General features: G+C 39.6%; 1 protein-coding gene across 4 annotated transcripts in view; it reads left to right on the top strand.

The window, feature by feature from the left end:
• The first annotated feature begins 129 nt into the window (after nucleotides 1-129).
• Nucleotides 130-18,391, top strand: part of fbxw2 (F-box and WD repeat domain containing 2) — a 132,756-nt gene continuing 114,494 nt past the window's right edge. The window contains exons 1-2 of one of the 4 annotated variants that reach the window (XR_013296661.1): nucleotides 130-564; nucleotides 17,496-17,790. Coding sequence is in view for 1 of the 4 variants with exons in the window: in XM_077585988.1 (XP_077442114.1) it covers nucleotides 17,524-17,790 (267 nt within the window). In the remaining 3 variants the exon portion in view is untranslated. The remainder of the gene's footprint in view (nucleotides 565-17,495; nucleotides 17,791-18,391) is intronic. The other 3 variants (XR_013296660.1, XM_077585988.1, XM_077585990.1) reach the window with 3 other exon arrangements.

Below are 18,391 nucleotides of genomic sequence, written 5' to 3'. Positions count from 1 at the left end.
AGAGAGAGAGAGAGAGAGAGAGAGAGAGAGAGAGAGAGAGAGAGAGAGAGAGAGAGAGAGAGAGAGAGAGAGGGGGGCTTAGGATAAGAGATATTATTTGATCTATTTCGTAATTTTCCCCTTTTAAAAAAAATATTTTTTTGTACAAAAAACGTACACCAAATCACTTCATCCATTAAATCGGGACACTCAGTCATGGATCCTTGAGCCAGCTACAGTGACGAATCTGCCAGTTAGTAGACGAAAATTGATTCTGCAATGAAAACATCTGCAAGTGTAGCCAGTTTAAAGAGTTCATTGTACCTAAACATAAGATTCTAGACTTCGCCGAATATATTTCTCTGAAAATATATGAAACGCTATGCCACTAGATGCATTATGTAATGTTTTATGTCAGAAGAGAATGCTTCCCTATATCGTGGTAGACAGCTAACGATAGCAACGAAGCTAGCTTAGTTGAACCAGCATTTCAACTTGATTTCTGGCAGGTTACCTACCAGCAGAAAACTTACTTCAGTAAATGAACTATGGCATCAAGCTGGCGATGAGGATTTCTACAGTCCGGTTAGTACACGTTGCGTCTAAACATTTTCATTGTTCAACGATTAGATAGCATGCTGTTTTACTGATGGGGACATTATGTTTGGAGAACTGTACTTGTTATACTGGTCACGTTAAACCCTCAGCATTTGCAGAGCACGCACCCGAGTCGCTACAATCATGTCGTAAACAAATAGTTTAAATCACAAGACAGTTTTTGCTGCGCTATCTATTATGTCATGCTAGTGAAGAAGGTAAGCTGTCGAAAGCATTAAATTAAGCATTCGTCTGTCTGTAATAGCATACTTTCATATGTAGTCCGGAAATGTAAATAATCTATCATTTAAATTCATCAGTAGATTTAAAAATGTACGGTGATAATAATACTGTAAGTTAAAAAAAGCAGCGTCGTCTTGTACCGCAACGTTCCTTTCTACAAACCACTGATTATAGTTCAAATCTTGTCCATTTAAATTAATATATTTCTAATCAGGGAAAGACAACATAAAGTTAAGTAAGTAAGTAAACAATGGCTTGACATGAAGATCAGCAAGACTAAACACACAAGAAATGGGGTAGTAACGGAGAGGGAATATGTCTTATGTACCTATCTTTGTATGTTATAATAATTATAATATGTAGCAATGTGAAACAATTTGGAATGATAATGTGTCTTGATATGGAATGATGTAGAATACTATGTAATAATGTGTGTAATAATATAGAATGAATTTGGAAAAATCTGCAATTATGTGGAATGAATGGAATGATTTCAGCAGTGAGTTTGAATATTATGTAATTGATGGAATGATGTGGAATACTGTTGAATAATGTGGAATGATGTGGAAAGCTATATCAATGATATGGAATCATATGAAAGTAAAGAATGTTGAATGTTAGGAAATGATGTGGCATGTGACGATACAAATTGTGCCGAGACTTCTAACTGTGTCGTGAAACGCAGGAAGTAACTTTTTAAGGAAAAATTGAAGCATGCTACGTTAAAGGCAAATTAAGTCGCTGATGACCAGTAAAGCCTCACTGTTGTGGGAAGTGTTCATGTGTTGGCACAATTAATGAACAGACAAGGAGCGACACATATATCTGTTATTGCAGCCCAAAGCAATAAAATGTTACAAACTCACTTTCTACTAATGTAGTAGTGGGGTTGAAGTATGACAGAAAAAAGTGTTCAACGTACCATCACGTTTTGCTACTTTCTCAACTTATGCCACTTAAGATGGTGAAGCAATAAGCGATCTCAAAAGCGCTGAAAAAATACTGATTACTGATTAATCTGCCAATTATATATAAAAAAAAAGTATTTTCACAACTATAAGGCGCACTTTAAAGTCTTAAATTTTCTCAAAAATTGACAGTGCGCCTAATAGTGAGGTGCGCCTTGTGTGTGGACCAAGGTCCAAAATCTGACTGACGACCCGCGACACATTGCTTAGATACAAGAAAGACCGGATGAGTCAACTTGGTGGTGAGTTCTTCAGCCCCTCCCCTGCCTCTCAGTTTTGTTCCGCTCACTGCCTTTCTAAAAACATGCACTAGCACTAGTATATGTTTTAGCATAATAGCATATGTTTTGAGCTAGCGTATGTTTAACCATGTCTGTGCCCAATAGTGCGGTGCGCTTTATGTGTGTGTTAAACACAGAAATTGCACCCGTAACTGTGACTGCGCCTTATAATACCTAATGGTCTTGTATATACACTGGGTGGGGTCACATTCATTGGTTGGGGGGGGGGGGTGCTGGGGGTGCTATGGTGTCTGGGCGTTTGGGGGCCTGGGGGTGGCTGGGGCTGGGTTGGGGTGGATGGCAGGGGTGGATGCGGGGAGCGGGGGCTGTGGACCGATGGGGTGCCTGGCGGGCCTGCAGTGCCCCGTCCTGCTGCGTTGGGTTGGGGGCGCAGGCCGTGTTGAAGTGTGGGGCGCTCCTGCTCCTGGGTTTGCTCTCCGGCCGGTGGCCCCTGCGGGGCCCGGGGGTCGTCCTTTGGCGCTGCCGCGGCCTGGGGGGCCCTGAGGTGTTGCGATTGCTCTGTCCTGGCAGGGGTCGTCGGCTCCCCTCTTTGGTGGAGATTTTCATGCATGCCAGATCCCACCACACCAGCATCTATCGAAACTCAGACACAATCTGCTTCTTCCTCAGGTCATTGAATCGGTGGGGGCTGGGGTCTGTGGATCTCACTCTGCTTCGTCTGTCCTTCCTTCCTTTCCTCAGTCTCTCCTTTGGTCTCTTGATGTCGCCCTGATTTGTTGGAATTTAGATGTCTCTGGGGTTGGTGAAGGACTCTGGTTGATGGCCTGGTGGGTGGTGTCTGGTCGGTGCTGGATTTCACTTTCCTTTCTTTTCTTTGGTCCTTCCTCGGGTCTCCTGACGGCCTCACAACTCTGGCTGGAAGTGTTCGGTTTAGGTGAACGGTATGGGATTTTTTAATAGGTTTTAGGTGAACTAATGAATACACACACACTCTCACGCACGCACGCACACACGCACATACACATACTCACCCACATACAAAAAAAAAAAAGAAGAGAGCAATAATGATTACATGCCAAATCGGTAAAATTACCGAATGAACAATACTGAGCTCTCCAGAAAAAATAAATAAATACCTTATGGTCGTGAAAATACGGTATTAGGGCTGCTCGGTTATGGAAAAAATAATAATCACGATTATTTTGGTAATAATTGAAATCCCAATTATTCAAAACGATTATTTTTTGTTGTTTAAAACAAGAAAATGTTTAAGCATTTGAAAATATTAAGAAATATTTTTTGGGGAAACATAATTATTTAAGTACCTTTTAGACCAAATAGAATTTATAATAATCTATATTATTTATGTTAGAAAAAAATTGTAGTTTGGGTGCAGGGTGTGCATTTGGCTTATGGGGTGCAAGCTAGTTTTGACAAGAGTGTGTGGTGAAAGAACTCGTGTAGGCGTTCCTCAAAACAACTCAAAATTAATATTATTAGGGCTACAGGTATCAAATATTTTGGTATCCGGATATGCTACTCAATTCTAGTGAATAATTAGGTATTTGGATAGAAATAAAAATATACCTGTGTATACTTTCTTGGTTAAAGAACAATTATAAATACAGAAGACAAAAAATGCATTTGCATGTAGGCTAATAATTAACAACCAACTGGTTTTCGTTTTTAGATCATCAACTTTTTTTTTTTTTTTTCCTGTGCTTGTCAGCAAACTGTTTTCCCCTGAAACTGTGAGATTTTAGACAAATCTCTCCCCATAGATTTTGCTCAATGGAACTTAAGTGATGTCAAACCCACAATAGGGATTTTGTCTGCTAAGTAAATAGCACAACCACTAACCGCTAAAAAGCACCAACCATTGTCTAATTCATATATTTGTTGTCAGTGTTAAGGGAGTGGCACATATTTTAATTACTATCTATTTTAAATAAATCAGACTAATCTGGTATTTAAATTTCATCAATTATCACCTGTCTAAATTATGCAACACACAGACAAATGTTTGCAAGTTATGAAATATTTCTACAACATATCCAGTTATGCTATATTGGCCACACTGTACAGGTCACAGATTATTATTATTATTATTTTTGAAGTATATTGAACATAGAACAATCTAGGTAGAATGAACCTTCCACTATAAACGTATTGATTTACACCATTAACCTAATTTTATTACCATTTTACAAATTAATCTTATATGTCTATGTGTGCCCTGGATTGGCTGGCAACCAGTTCAGGGTGTGGGATAGGCCCCAGCACCCCCACAACCCGTGTGAGTATAAAGAGCAATATCTCAAATGACAAATGCTTTCCCTAGATGAACATGCAGGCAGTATGTGTTCAAATCTATATTTTTAATTAGTTTATTTAACAGAGAGAATATTGGACTAATTATTTGTTTTGCTATTCAACGCTGCCAAAAATTGGGCAATTCTAAGTGTGTGTGTGTTTTTAACTCTTTGACTGCCAAAAACGTTAAATAACATTTCGTAAAATCCTACGGAGGAGTGCCAAAGACGTTAAAAGACGTTCACTATGTTTTTTTTTGGAAATGGGTGGAGGAAAGCCTTGGCCAGCTGTGCTGAAAGTATCAAGCAAATCTAGTTAGTATAATACCTATTTTTGGGCACTAGATGGCAGCGATGACTCTCTTTGGACAAGATTGGGTAGGCGTCAGTAGAAGACGTGAGGCGGAGCTAGAGTGTTGAGGGGAGAATGACTGAGGAAGCAAAAATGGCGACCGGTTGCAAGCAGCTCACGCTTGAGCATTTTTTTCAAAGACGAAAAGCATCGACCAATGCTAAAGAGCACATTGATGGCGACGATGATGATGATGGTGACTCCGAGGTTGACGCCGAAGTTGGAAGCGTTGACGCGGCGGCTATGAACACGTCATAAAGTCTCACCGGCTAGCGATGCTAACGCCGGAAAATGCGGAGCACAACCGAGCACTTCTGCTCAGGCGGACGTTCAATTAGACGACGAGTCCAATGCATATTCATCGGAGGAGTGGGTACAGTCTGATCACGGAGAAGACACTGGTTCTGGACTACGATGCCACCATGAATGGAGTGGATACGATGGATCAGAACATCTCTTACCACCCGGTATAGGAACAGAAGGACATGAGGAAGCCAGACGTAACATCACCGTAATGTCACCGTATCATGATCCTGAGAGTAGACTTGATGGCAACATGGCCAAACACACACTGCAGTATATACTTGCTATTCCCCGGAAAAAAAAGCCAGCAAGAAAGTGTAGAGTCTGCACGCGAAGGGGCAATCGCAGTGAAACTAATCTGTTGTGCAAATCCTGCTGCGTCCCCTTGCACGCAGGGGAGTGTTACAAAAAGAAAAAATGTATTTGAAACATCCACACAATTGTAAATAGTACCACGGTTGCACACATTTGTAAATAGTTTGCCAAATTATTTTGTCAAATTGTTACACTGTTGAATGTAAATAAATGTATTTTGTTATCAAAAAAAACTTTTTCATTGTTGGTGGTAGTGTTTTACAGAAGTAAAGCACTGTTTAGGTGTTTGTGGCATCATTCATGGGGAAAAAAAGGTGTCAAATTCACTAGAGTGCATGAAATAATATCATTTCACAAAAAGCTTGATTTCTCCGTATTTTGTTTCAAAACAGAGCATTTGGGTGAAACTAACCATTTTCTATTGTTGATTACTGAAAAACGGAATAAGGTAGAAACAAACTTTTTTTTCTGATGAAAGATGAGAGTTCAATCTTTCATTTGGTAGTATGTGTGTTTCCATAGTCCAAACACAACATTTTCTGTGGGCCTTGAAAGATCAGTCAAAATGCTTAAATCGGCTGGCACTGGCGACATCCCGTTTCTGAAGACGTCTGGCAGTCAAAGAGTTAAGTCTGTATAATTATAAGTTGGAAATAATTTTTTGGGTGTGTGTCAAACCCGAGGTACGTGAGCCGAAGTGGTCCTGTCAGGGGTTAATACCCAGCCCTTGGGAAATTTGTGAGAATTGTTTTTATAAAATAAAAACACTGTGGGATTGAATAAGGTTAACTTGAATAACTAAGGGGCTTAATTGGATGGATTGGTACTCGAGGGAGTTGATATGAGATAGTACTAATTAAAAGTAAGTTAAAATTTGCATTGTTGTGAATGGTGAATATATGTACTAAGGGGGGCGTCTATTCACTGACTAATCCTGAGGGGATGAGTGTGTTTTATGATTACGCCCATCTGGTGAGTGGTGACCAATCGGTGGTCGGTCCGTGCTTGTTCTTGTGCCATTCTTGTAGCGGAGTTGATCGACGCCTGCTGATTGTTCCGCCCCTTTAGAGAGGGGGGAGGTGAGAATTGCACAGACCCCGGTTGGGTTGCCTTGTTGAGAGGAATTGGTTATTGTAAATGTGTCCTGGAGGCATGCAGGAAGAGAACTATTAGACATGTTAAGTTGTGTTTGAAAAGAGAAAGAATAGTTAAATAAAAATGAAGTCATTAAGGGATAAAAATAAGTTAATAATTAGTAATTAACAAAGGGCCATAGATGAAAGAGGAGATTTTGATGAAGAAATACAATTGCTCTGTGCGTATTTTCCTTGAGATGAATTTTTTCTTTTTAACTTAATATGACAAGAGTACAGATAGTAGGAAAATGATTGGCGACCGATGTAAATTATTTATTACACAATCACACAATTTCTTTTTTAGGTTTGATTGGCAATAAAAAAAATTATTAAGTGGCAGGCAAATATGTGGATTTCTGATGATTGCTTAGGTGAATTAATTTTTAAAAATAACTTCGGAAAAAAGGTGTTATAACATTGAATTTAATAATTGAATGAAGTTTTTAAGGGCTATAAGAACGCAAATTTGTCTATTGCTGTAGTTTTGCATGTATAGGTCACATAGTATTAGTTTCATTCAATAAGGAGGTAGTAAAGTTAAACAACTTAAAGTTATGAAAATGTACTTCTAACTTTTGATATATTGATGGCATTACTGAAGAATGGCATTTGAGAATATTTTCTTTTTGGGTTACTATTGTGCTAATAATAATAATAATATAGTGGTATAGAAAATGTACTGCTGGGTCTGAGTGGTAATCAATGATGAGTGATATTTGAAACGAAGTAGAGGGCTGATTTAACGTTAAGCAAGAAGGACATTTTCATGCTTAATATTATGCTACTTCACTACATTAGGTACATGTGGGAGCACCAGAAGTTGGCCGTATGTTTGAATGTGAATCAGTCATTAATGAGAATGTTAAAAAGGGATAGATAGGCAGATAAGTTGAAGATGGAGAAGAGGAAAGGGTATGAGGTGAAATAAGACTGATAAAATAAATGAATAAGAAGAAACAGTATGTTGAAATGTAAATGATATTAGAGTTAAGTAAAAAATAAATAAATAAATAAATAAAGTGCAGAATTGGTGGATGAATTCAGATTGTGATTCGATAAAGTGTTTAGAACACTGGTGGTGGTGTTGATGATGTGTGTGTGTCATATGAAAGGCCTCTGTTTCTCCCTTATCAGTCTGACCCTGAGTGAGTGACTCCACAAGAATTCACCTAACCTACACTCCCTTTTTTGACTACACTCCCAAATTGCAAAGTTAACTGAAGGCCTTGTGCGAATGAAAAATATCACTTGAATTATAGAAGTTTCTATGTGGAATTGCAATGACTTCATGACTTTCTAACAGAATAAGACGATTACGTACTCAAACAGACTATTTACTATTTATTTGATAGGTAGTGATTTTAAATCCTTATTGACTAAATTTAAAAATACTTACTAGATATTATTGTGGTGTTTGCATGTACTAACAAACTTGACAGTGACTCATGTCGATCCTAATTGGAACAACACAAAAATTGTAAGTAAGAGCCTTAACAATGTTGTATTGAATGTAGCCCTAAGATTTGTATAAAAGATTAGTAACATTGAAAAAAGATTTCCTAAAATTCTGTTTCAGCTCCTGTTGTTGATGAGTGAATGGATCCTCCCCAGCAGGACCTGATAAGCACTGGCATTGAAGAGGAAAAGATTATTAAAAGGTTTAAGACATAAGCATATATTATAAGTGGTAACGACTAATAGTTGTGGTAAAAGGAAACAGAAGAATGGGAAGAGGAAGAGTCGGCGTTAGAGGAGATAAGGAAGAGCTGTTTAACCTGCTTCCTTATGAATTCTGAATATTAAGTAATTCTGATGTTGCTATAATGACAGCATGTAAGTAAGTAGAAATCAGAGCGAAGAAGTAAATACTATCTATGCTAAAGACTATTTATTGAAGTAAGATGCTGAAGTAGAGATAAATTTTGCTCAGGAGTTCAGGAGCATTCAGGAGTGCTGAATGAAAGTATAAAAAATTACTCAGACACACATTATTGGATATATAGGATTTTGAAGCAAGATGTTCTTGATGAAAATTTAAGTAATGAATAACAATACTGCAACAGTACTGTACACCCAAATTGTATATTCCGGTTTAAATTTACACTGGAAGGCAAAAAGATACATACATACATACATATATGTGTAGCGATAACTGATGTTGTCTTTTGGACGAATTAGTAATTTGATCAGCGATTGAGGAAGTCGTAATTTCCCCAATCGCTTATAGGGGCACCACGTTCTGTTTACTTTTAGTTTGGAAAAACACAACGAATAAAATCCAAATTCTCGTTTATTTATTCATAATCTGAAGTTGCCACATTCAAAGTTTGTGGTTCTTTGAATTACTAAAAGAATTACTAATCCACTTGGACACAAGCACGATTGAGACTGAACTAGATTAAAAACAAAACATGCATTTATTCACTACGGTCACACATACAGAATCACAATACTGTCTACCTAAACTATCATACGGTGGAGAAAATAAAAAATAAAAGTAAACTAGTAGAAATAAGAAAGGAACAATTTAACGAGGTAGAAAGGAAAGGTTTGACTTGCCAAATCTGTGAGATGTTTGAAATGGACATTGCACCAGCGATATGTCAAATTGGTCATGAGACGTGCAACTTACTGGAGTGAGTTGGATCGAGCGACGGAGGGAAGATCGGTTGAAGAAAGAAGACAGGAAAAAAACAGTTCTAAAAAAACAAGGCAAAAATAAAAATTATGAAAAATTGCTCAGCAGTCGGACGCGCGCGACACAGCTCGACAGCGTTCAGGTCTTCAGCTGGAGTTGTCCTCTCGGCGCGCGGGGAGATCCGCGCCTCAGCTGGCCAATCACCTGAAGCCGAGATTTGCTGCGTGTCGACGTCCCGAGGGAGATCAGCCGTTGAACCCGCTCTCGCCAAGATGGGACCCGGAGAGCAGGTGCGGCGGGACGCACTGGACTTGCGTGTGTCCGTTCAACTGTGGTGGCTCGGCCCCGACGGGGTCACGGGGAAGTTGGTGTTGCAGAGATGGGGCGAGCACATCAAAAAAAAGAAAATAGGAAAAATGAAAACAACAAACAAAAAGGATGTGTCCGTCTGACCGTGCGGACGCGTGCTGGCTTCTTTACACTGCGCCCACAAGCACGATCGCCAAGTCCGAGACACTTGGTCATTTCTTGAACCAAAAATGCCGCGTGGGAAGTCCTTTTTGTCTGTTCTGGCCAGACGGACAGGAACAAAAAAAGGTGGACGATAACAGGAACATCGGCAGAAGATGAGAGAGAGCAATAGTTACTACTTCTTGCTATAGTCACTACTTCTGTAAATACTGGCACGAGGACCCCTCTTAGCTGTTCAACAACGTGCCTGACGTTAAACAACGCACGCAAGGACCGCTTAGTCTAACAATATGCCCAATGTAAAATACACAAACTCAGCACTGAACTAAAGCTAGCATTAATATAGCATTTATCATCCACTGATGCCATCACACCACAACAGGTAAGGTATTTTTATTGTTTAAATACTGTACTATACTGTAAATGCAAAAAAACATACCGAATAATCGCGATACGAATCTCTCTTGCAATCCCCCACCCCCCTCAAATTTAGAAAATACTTATCAGTAAACTTGTACATGTACACTGTAAGATTTGTATGAAAATGTATTTATTTATCTGAAAATTCAGGCTTATAACTGAGCCACTGCATTTAACAAACAGGTTGCAGTCTGTTTCATGTTTGAACAGCACTGAAATAAAATATTAAGGCCTTAATGTTCCATTAATATAACATTCTTCCATGCTTAATGTGTGAATCCTAACACTAAGTAAGACGTTTTGTTGAATATTCCCATAAAAAGATTGATGTTTAAAAAAAGATACGGCTGCATATTGAATCGATTCGAGAAGTGCGCACTGTAATATCGCGATATATTGCCTAATCTATTTTTTTTAACACCCCCAAAGTGTACTTACCTGAACTGAACGCACCGTGCGTGTGACAGTTCGACTTCCGCGGTCTTCATTTCCTCATCAGAACAGGGCGTTTTAAAGTGCCAAAGTATCGACGCCACTGGCATATCATGCATTCTAGTGAATTTTCAGATTAAAAATGTTGTTTTAACATTACTCAGTGACTCCATATTTTTTGCACTTATTTTATATTAAAATAATAATACAAATACAATAAGGCTGTCTTATCGGATTATAAGTGGAAAAAAACTGGGTCGGGATGGATCAGACGTGAATACACAATCCCAAAGCACAAACTGCAAGCATAAAGTGCACAAAGTGCTTTGCGGTGGTTAAAGAGAAAATATTATGAGATAATTCTGACCGAAATTAATAATGTTTTGTTTTATTCATTTTTTCCTTTCGGACACATTATTACAGGTTACATCGATCACATAATATCATTTTCAACATTAACATCCAAAAAAAGGGCTGATGAGTAGAAGCCATGCCTTATTAGTAACCAGTCCCCATCGATTCTTACTATACGCATCAGTCATATACAAACCCAATTCAAAAAAAGTGGGGACACTATACAAATTGTGAATAAAAACTGATATAAAATAATATCTCAAAAAAGTTGGAACATGTAGCAACAAGAGGCTGGAAAAGTCAATTGCACTAAAAAAAAACAGCTGGAAGACCAGCTATCACTAATGAGGTCCATTGGCAACTTGATTGGAGTATAAAAAAAGCTTCTCGGGGTGGCAGTGTCTCTCATAAGTGAAGATGGGTAGAGAATCACCAATTCCTCCGATGTTGCGCAGAAAGATAGTAGAGAAATATCAGGAAATATAAATAACCAAAAGTAATTATCATCTATAGTGCATAACGTCACCCAAAAGATTCTGAGAATCTGGAACAATCTCTGTGTGTAAGGGTCAAGGCCAAAAAATCATACTGGATGCCCATGATCTTCGGGTCCTTAAACGGCACTGCAATGATTGTCATTGATTCATATCGTTATCAATCCCAGACTTAAGTCTGCACACCTCGCTCAGTTCATCTTGAGTAATATCTGTGTGTGATGCGTCCTTCCTCGACAAATGCGTCCTTGAGTTGGGACCTACAGAGAAGAAAGCAAAACAATGAAAAACATCCGACACTTTAACCCAGACGTCTTCAATCCATTCACATACCGTGGCGTACCTTGTCCAGCCGGCGCTGCCTCCCAGTTTGTTTTGGTGGAGTGTGTTCGCCTTCTCTCATTGTTCGCCTTATACGAGCGGAGGTCCTACTCGAGAGTAGGTACTTCGCCGGCTCGATAAATTCCCGGTCGGGCTTTCGTGCTGATTGGCTAAAAAAAATGTATATAAAAAATTATCTTGTCTTCATGCGCGACGATGATGCATTCTCGGGTTAAGTCTCTTCCACCAAAACATAATAATCCTTTGCCTATTTTCGTTCCACTCTACTGTTAGCCATTTCAAATTATTTATCTAGACGCGGTCTCCTCTCACTCAAACCATCCATCCATGCCAAGTACATAAAAAAAAAGCTGAAAAAAAAAGGCAACCGCCACAAGTTTTTCTCTTTCATCCATGCCAAGTACATAAAAAAAAAGCAGAAAAAAAAGGCAACCGCCACAAGTTTTTCTCTTTCCTTGTTCTGATTTTTGCAGCGCCTTGCTTGGGTGACGTCACAGAAACCGTTGCAAGGCGATTACGTGTCGATCGAAGCTTGTGACTTGCGAGTCAGCCTTTTCAAATTCTTCATCTAAACGCCGTCTCCTCTCACTCAAACCACCATTCATCCACGCCAAGTAAATAAAATAAAAAGCAGAGAAAAACAGCAACCGCCTAAAGTCTTTCGTCGTGATTTTCGTCGCGCGGTGCTTGGGTGACGGTAGAAACTGTCGCACGTCGTTTACGTGTCGATCGAAACTCGTGATGTCGTGAAATGGGTCGTACTCCGTAGTGGAGACACAGCCACAAGCGGGCCGTCTGAGAGGACGGTTCCTGTGAAAGTCCCTACCCCCCTCCTCATACCTGAACGTCCTGCGGTGGAAATTTGGCTATGGATTCATTGATGTGGAATTATCTCGCGACTGCTCTATTCCCATGTACAACCGCGTAACTGATAGCTTGCAGTTTAAATTGTGCCTTGTAAGCATGTCTCTTAGCTGATGCCATTTTCCGGAGTTTCTTAGCCAAATCAATGTTGTTTTGCACAATGCAAATACCGGCAGTATTTTGTTATCCTTTCCTGCTTGGTCTCGGCCGGTGTTCAAATCGTCTCCTCGGATAGCGCCTGGCGGCTGCACGTCGCCAGAAGGGTGGGGTCCGAACGCGGTAGACGGAATGGAGTACAGGAGACAGGCGGTCACACTGCAATTTGCCGTTTTATTTTCTCTTTTTATTCACTTTCTCGTTCCATTTCCACATTTGAGTACATACAGCTGCAACTCTCTTCTGCCTTCTCCCCTCCGACTCCCGCTGTACCTTAATATAAGCCAGCAGCCAACTAGCAACAAGCGTGAACCAGCCCACCAGTCAGAAATGCGCGCTGGCACAGCAAAATTTACCTTGATGTTTGTCTTGAAGGAAAACGTCTCCGGAACTCGGTGCACACTTAAGAATATTTTAAGACTTTTAAGTGTGCCTTATAGTCTTGAAAACATGGTAAATTTTCTAGAAAACTGGCGGCGGCCATTTTACTTGGGCGGCCCCGCCCAAATATTAACAGGGTGTGGGAATGGCTGCGATGGCTGTCATGGCCGCCGGTCTTGATTTTTTATTTATTTTTTACCCAACACAAACGTCACGGGCATATGAACCAATTATGGTTAACTCTTTCACTGCCAGACGTTTTCAGAAACGGGTTGTCCCCACTGCCAGCCAATTTAAGCATTTTGAGTGATCTTTCAAGGTCCACAGAAAATGTTGTGTTTGGACTATGGAAACACACATACTACCAAATGAAAGATTGGACTCTCAGCTTTCATCAGAAAAAAAAAACGGAGAAAAAGAGCTTTTTGTGAAACGATGTTATTTCATGCACTCTAGTGAATTGTACACTTCTTTTTGTCCATGAATGATGCCACAAACACCTAAATAGTGCTTTACTTCTGTAAAACGCTTTCACCAACAATGAAAAAGTGTTTTTTGATTGCAAAATACGTTTATTTCCATTCAACAGTGTAACAATTTGACAAAACAATTTCGCAAACTATTTACAAATGTGTGCAACTGTGGTACTACTTACAATTATGTGGATGTTTCAAATACAGTTTTTCTTTTTGTAACGCTCTCCTGCGTGCAAGGAGACGCCGCTGGACTCGCACAACAGTTTACTTTCACTTTGTCCGTTTCGCGTGCAAACGTTACACTTTCTTGACCGCCTTTTTTTCCGGGGAATAAATAGCAAGTAGCAGACTGTACACACTTCCTCCGATGAATATGCATTGGACTCGGGGCACTCTCCGTCGTCCGATCGAACGTCCGCCTGTGCGTGCTCGGTTGCGCTCCGCATTACGACACCGTCATAGCCGCCACGCGTCAGCGGTTCCAATTTCGCCGTCAAGCTCGGATTCACCTTCATCATCATCGAGGATGATCATCGTCGTCATCAATGTACTATTTTAGCGTTGGTCGATGCCTTTCGTCTTGTAAGTGTAGAGCTGCTTGCAAACGCTTGCCATTGCCCGTTCCCTCCTCCATCTAGCTCCATCTAACGTCTTCTACTGCCGCGTCAATGCTTCTCAACCACGGAGTCACCACCCTCATCTTCATCATCGATGATGATCATCGTCGTCAACAATGTGCTTTTTCAGCGATGCTTTTGGTCTTTGAAAAAAACGTCTCGGGCGTGAGCTCCTCGCGACCGGCCGCCATTTTTCCTTTGTCTTCCATTCTCATCTCCTGCTCGACGCTCTAGCTCCGTCTCTACTGACGCCCACCCGATCTTGTCAAAAGAGAGTCATCGCTGCCCTCTAGGGGCCAAAAATAGTCATTAGGAACAACAGACAGACTGGAAACTTTCACCAGACATGCGGAAGGGTTTCCTCTACCCGTTTCAAAAAAAAAATTAAAAAATCATTGGATGACGTCTTTTGACGTCATTGGCAGTGAAGCGTAGGTTTTTACTTGACGTCTTTAAACGTCAGTGGCAGTGAAAGAGTTAATTTGAACCAAAACTTTCGTTATTTCATACAAAATAATTAAAACAATTTGACCCAACACAAACAACCCATGAATTGGGTTAATGAAATAACCCAGGTTTTTTTAGAGTGCACCGTGCGCTTTGAGGGTCAATTTCAAAATAAAAGCTTGCATTGTACTTAACAAGCAGTCTTTGATGTCAATTATCTTCAATTAGTGAGCGCAGTCATGAGCGCAGCGGAGTGGGGGAGCAGACAAAAGGAACATGAGTGCCTTGGGTGTTTAGTTGGCATTGTAGCCTACTTATTAAAAAAAAAAAAAAAGTGTACGTGTGAAGTCTGTTTTAAAAATAGCCCATCAGTGATTGGATACCGTATCTTGCTAAGAAAAATTAAAACAGAGGAAGAATAAACATCTGTTTACTTATAAACAAAATGTACCAATTTTTCTATATTTTGTTTAACTCTTTGACTGCCAGACGTTTTCAGAAAAGGGAAGCCGTCAGTGCCAGCCGATTTAAGCATTTTGATTGATCTTTCAAGGTCCACAGAAAATTTTGTGTTTGGACTATGGAAACACACATACTACCAAATGAAAGATTGGACTCTCATCTTTCATCAGAAAAAAAAGTTTGTTTCTACCTTATTCTGTTTTTCAATAATCAACAATAGAAAATGGTTAGTTTCACCCAAATGCTCTGTTTTGAAACAAAAAACGGAGAAATCAAGCTTTTTGTGAAACGATATTATTTCATGCACTCTAGTGAATTTGAGACCTTTTTTTTCTATGAATGATGCCACAAACACCTAAACAGTGCTTTACTTCTGTAAAACACTACCACCAACAATCAAAAAGTGTTTTTGATAGCAAGATACGTTTATTTACATTCAACAGTGTAACAATTTAACAAAACAATTTTGCAAACTATTTACAAATGTGTGCAACCGTGGTTCTATTTACAATTGTGTGGATGTTTCAAATACAGTTTTTCTTTTTGTAACACTCCCCTGCGTGCAAGGAGACGCAGCAAGATTTGCACAACAGATTAGTTTCACTGCGATTGCAGACGCTACACTTTTTTGCTGGCTTTTTTTCCCGGGGAATAGGAATTATATACCGCAGTGTGTGCTTGGCCATGTTGCCATCAAGTCTACTCTCAGGATCATGATACGGTGATGTTACGGTGGTGTTACGTCTGGCTTCCTCATGTCCTTCAGTTCCTATACCGGGTGGTTGATCCATCTTATCTGCTCCATTCATGGTGGCATCGTAGTCCATAACTAGTGTCTTCTCCGTGATCAGACTGTACCCACTCCTCCGATGAATATGCATTGGACTCGGGGCACTCTTCGTCGTCCGATTGAACGTCCGCCTGAGCGTGCTCGGTTGTGCTCCGCATTTTCCGGCGTTAGCATCGCTAGCCGGTGAGGCTTTATGACGTGATCATAGCCGCCGCGTCAACGCTTCCAACTTCGGCGTCAACCTCTGAGTCACCATCACCATCATCGTCGTCATCAATGTGCTCTTTAGCATTGGTCGATGCTTTTCGTCTTTGAAAAAAATGCTCAAGCGTGAGCTGCTTGCAACCGGTCGCCATTATGGCTTCCTCAGCCATTGTCCCCTCAACACTCTAGCTCCGCCTCACGTCTTCTACTGACGCCTACCCAATCTTGTCCAAAGAGAGTCATCACTGCCATCTAGGGGCCAAAAATAGGCATTATACTAAATAGAGCTGCTTAATACTTTCAGCACAGCTGGCCAAGGCTTTCCTCCACCCGTTTCCAAAAAAACCCCCAAAAAACTTGGTGAACGTCTTTTAACGTCTTTGGCGCTCCTCCGTAGGTTTTTACTAAACGTCATTTAACGTTTTTGGTAGTAAAAGAGTTAAAAACAAACTAGAATGTATGACATGGAAAAATGCTATATTTCAAATAAGCACATTTTAGAGCTGTAATTTTAATACTTTTATATTTTTACTCATATCGGCTGATGCCTTTTCATAAATGTTCCCGGTGTGTCTGTGAAAGCTGCCCCTTGCTCTGCATTGCGTGCACATTTAGACCAGGCATGCTGCTTGGTGGTAAACCAGAAGAGATGCTAACAAAAATATTTTTGCCATCCAGCATAATGGACATATAATTTAGGTATACTGTACATATGACTGTTACACTAAAAATGTAAGTAAATTAATGTAAAATATTGTGATATGTATTGCCTAGAAGATTATGTATTGGGATACATATGTATAGCGGTACGTATCGTATCGTGACTCCTGTATCGTGATACGTATCGTATCGTGAGGTTGTTGGCAATACCAAGCCCTAGTTTATATTGCCTAGCCCTATATGTAACTCATATTCCACAAATGCAATATTAATAATTGCTATATTTAGACTAGTAGGTGCATCTACAACATATTGTCAAGACTATTTTTGGGTTGAATTACCCTTTAAAACTCTTAAAACACATTTTTATTCTTTGGATTTTGACTAAGCATGAGTCTGTCTGTATTGTTTTAGTGTTTTGTGGTGTTTGCTGTTTTTATGTTAATTTATTGTTTTACCTATCTTTTCATCTCATCTTGTATGACAAATTTTTGCCCCATGTACCACACTTAATATGCAGTGGTGGTTGTTTTAAAGTGTTGTAAAAATAAAGTTGAATTGAGTTGATATCTGTCAGCTTTTATAGATTGATAGGAAGCCCGCATTGTTAAGATACAGTATGTGCAGCTTTTAACATTTAATGCATTGATGGAGTTTGTCAAAGAAAGAAACGGATATCCTTTTTGGTTTCAGCAGCCCAAAATTACTCCATAAACATATCTTTGGCACAATTTTTTTTTTGCTGTGCCAATGTGAAGAATGATGTTGTGAATGTTTTACGTAGTAAACATCAATGAGTGCAACTGAAATACTAACCTGACCCTGTTTTTGTTCTTTTAGGTATTGCTGGTTGCTCTAATGACAACTCATGGAGATGACCGATTTTCAGAGGTGGTTAGAGTCTGTCTCCACCACTTTCCTCACATTAAATGACCAGCAGCGCAACCAGTCTTTGGACCACATCATATTCCTTAGTGGTGCGGCCCAGCTTCGTCATTTGTCCAATGGCTTGGAGGCACTTCTCAAACGTGACTTTCTGCGACTCCTGCCTCTGGAACTGGCTTTCTATTTGCTGCGCTGGTTAGATCCACAAACTTTACTCACTTGCTGCCTCGTCTGCAAGCAATGGAATAAAGTAAATATTGCAGCTATTTTTCAAGATGTATGAAATTTATATTTATAGCCAAATTAGATTACATTTACAGTGAGATGATTCATTTGATACATCTATACACTATTAATTAGTTTGCAAATGTCCAGTTAAGTTGAGTTATTTTGTATCGTGCTGTGAGCGGCGGGCATAAGATGCCACAAGATGACGCCAAATTACTGGCTAATGGGAAATAAATAACTGATGTCAAGAAAATTAGAGCTGTCAAAATTAATCGATTAATCGACAAGAAATCGATTATCAAATTAATCAACAAACTATTTTATTACAGGAGTAATTGTTTGGAGCCATTTTAAAATAAAAAATTGTCACATATAAATTTTTTTTTTTTTCGGGGGGTGGTAGTATTCCGAGAAAAAAACTTTTTGGCGACTTAATAAAGTCATAGAGTTATAGAGCAACCCCACTTCCTGATCCCCTATCAGATGACTAACACTAACCAATCAGAGCAAATTTGCCACGTTATAAAGTCACAAATATATATATTTTTTCTCCGAATATTGCCCCACAAGCACCCCTCCTCCCCTTAAAATATAAAACAATAATAAAATAAAAACCTGTGTTA

The sequence above is a fragment of the Vanacampus margaritifer genome, chromosome 14 (genome assembly GCF_051991255.1).
Source record: "Vanacampus margaritifer isolate UIUO_Vmar chromosome 14, RoL_Vmar_1.0, whole genome shotgun sequence".
Taxonomy (NCBI): domain Eukaryota; kingdom Metazoa; phylum Chordata; class Actinopteri; order Syngnathiformes; family Syngnathidae; genus Vanacampus; species Vanacampus margaritifer.
Note: the sequence above shows the minus strand (reverse complement) of the source record. Positions and strands in the feature narration are given on the sequence as shown.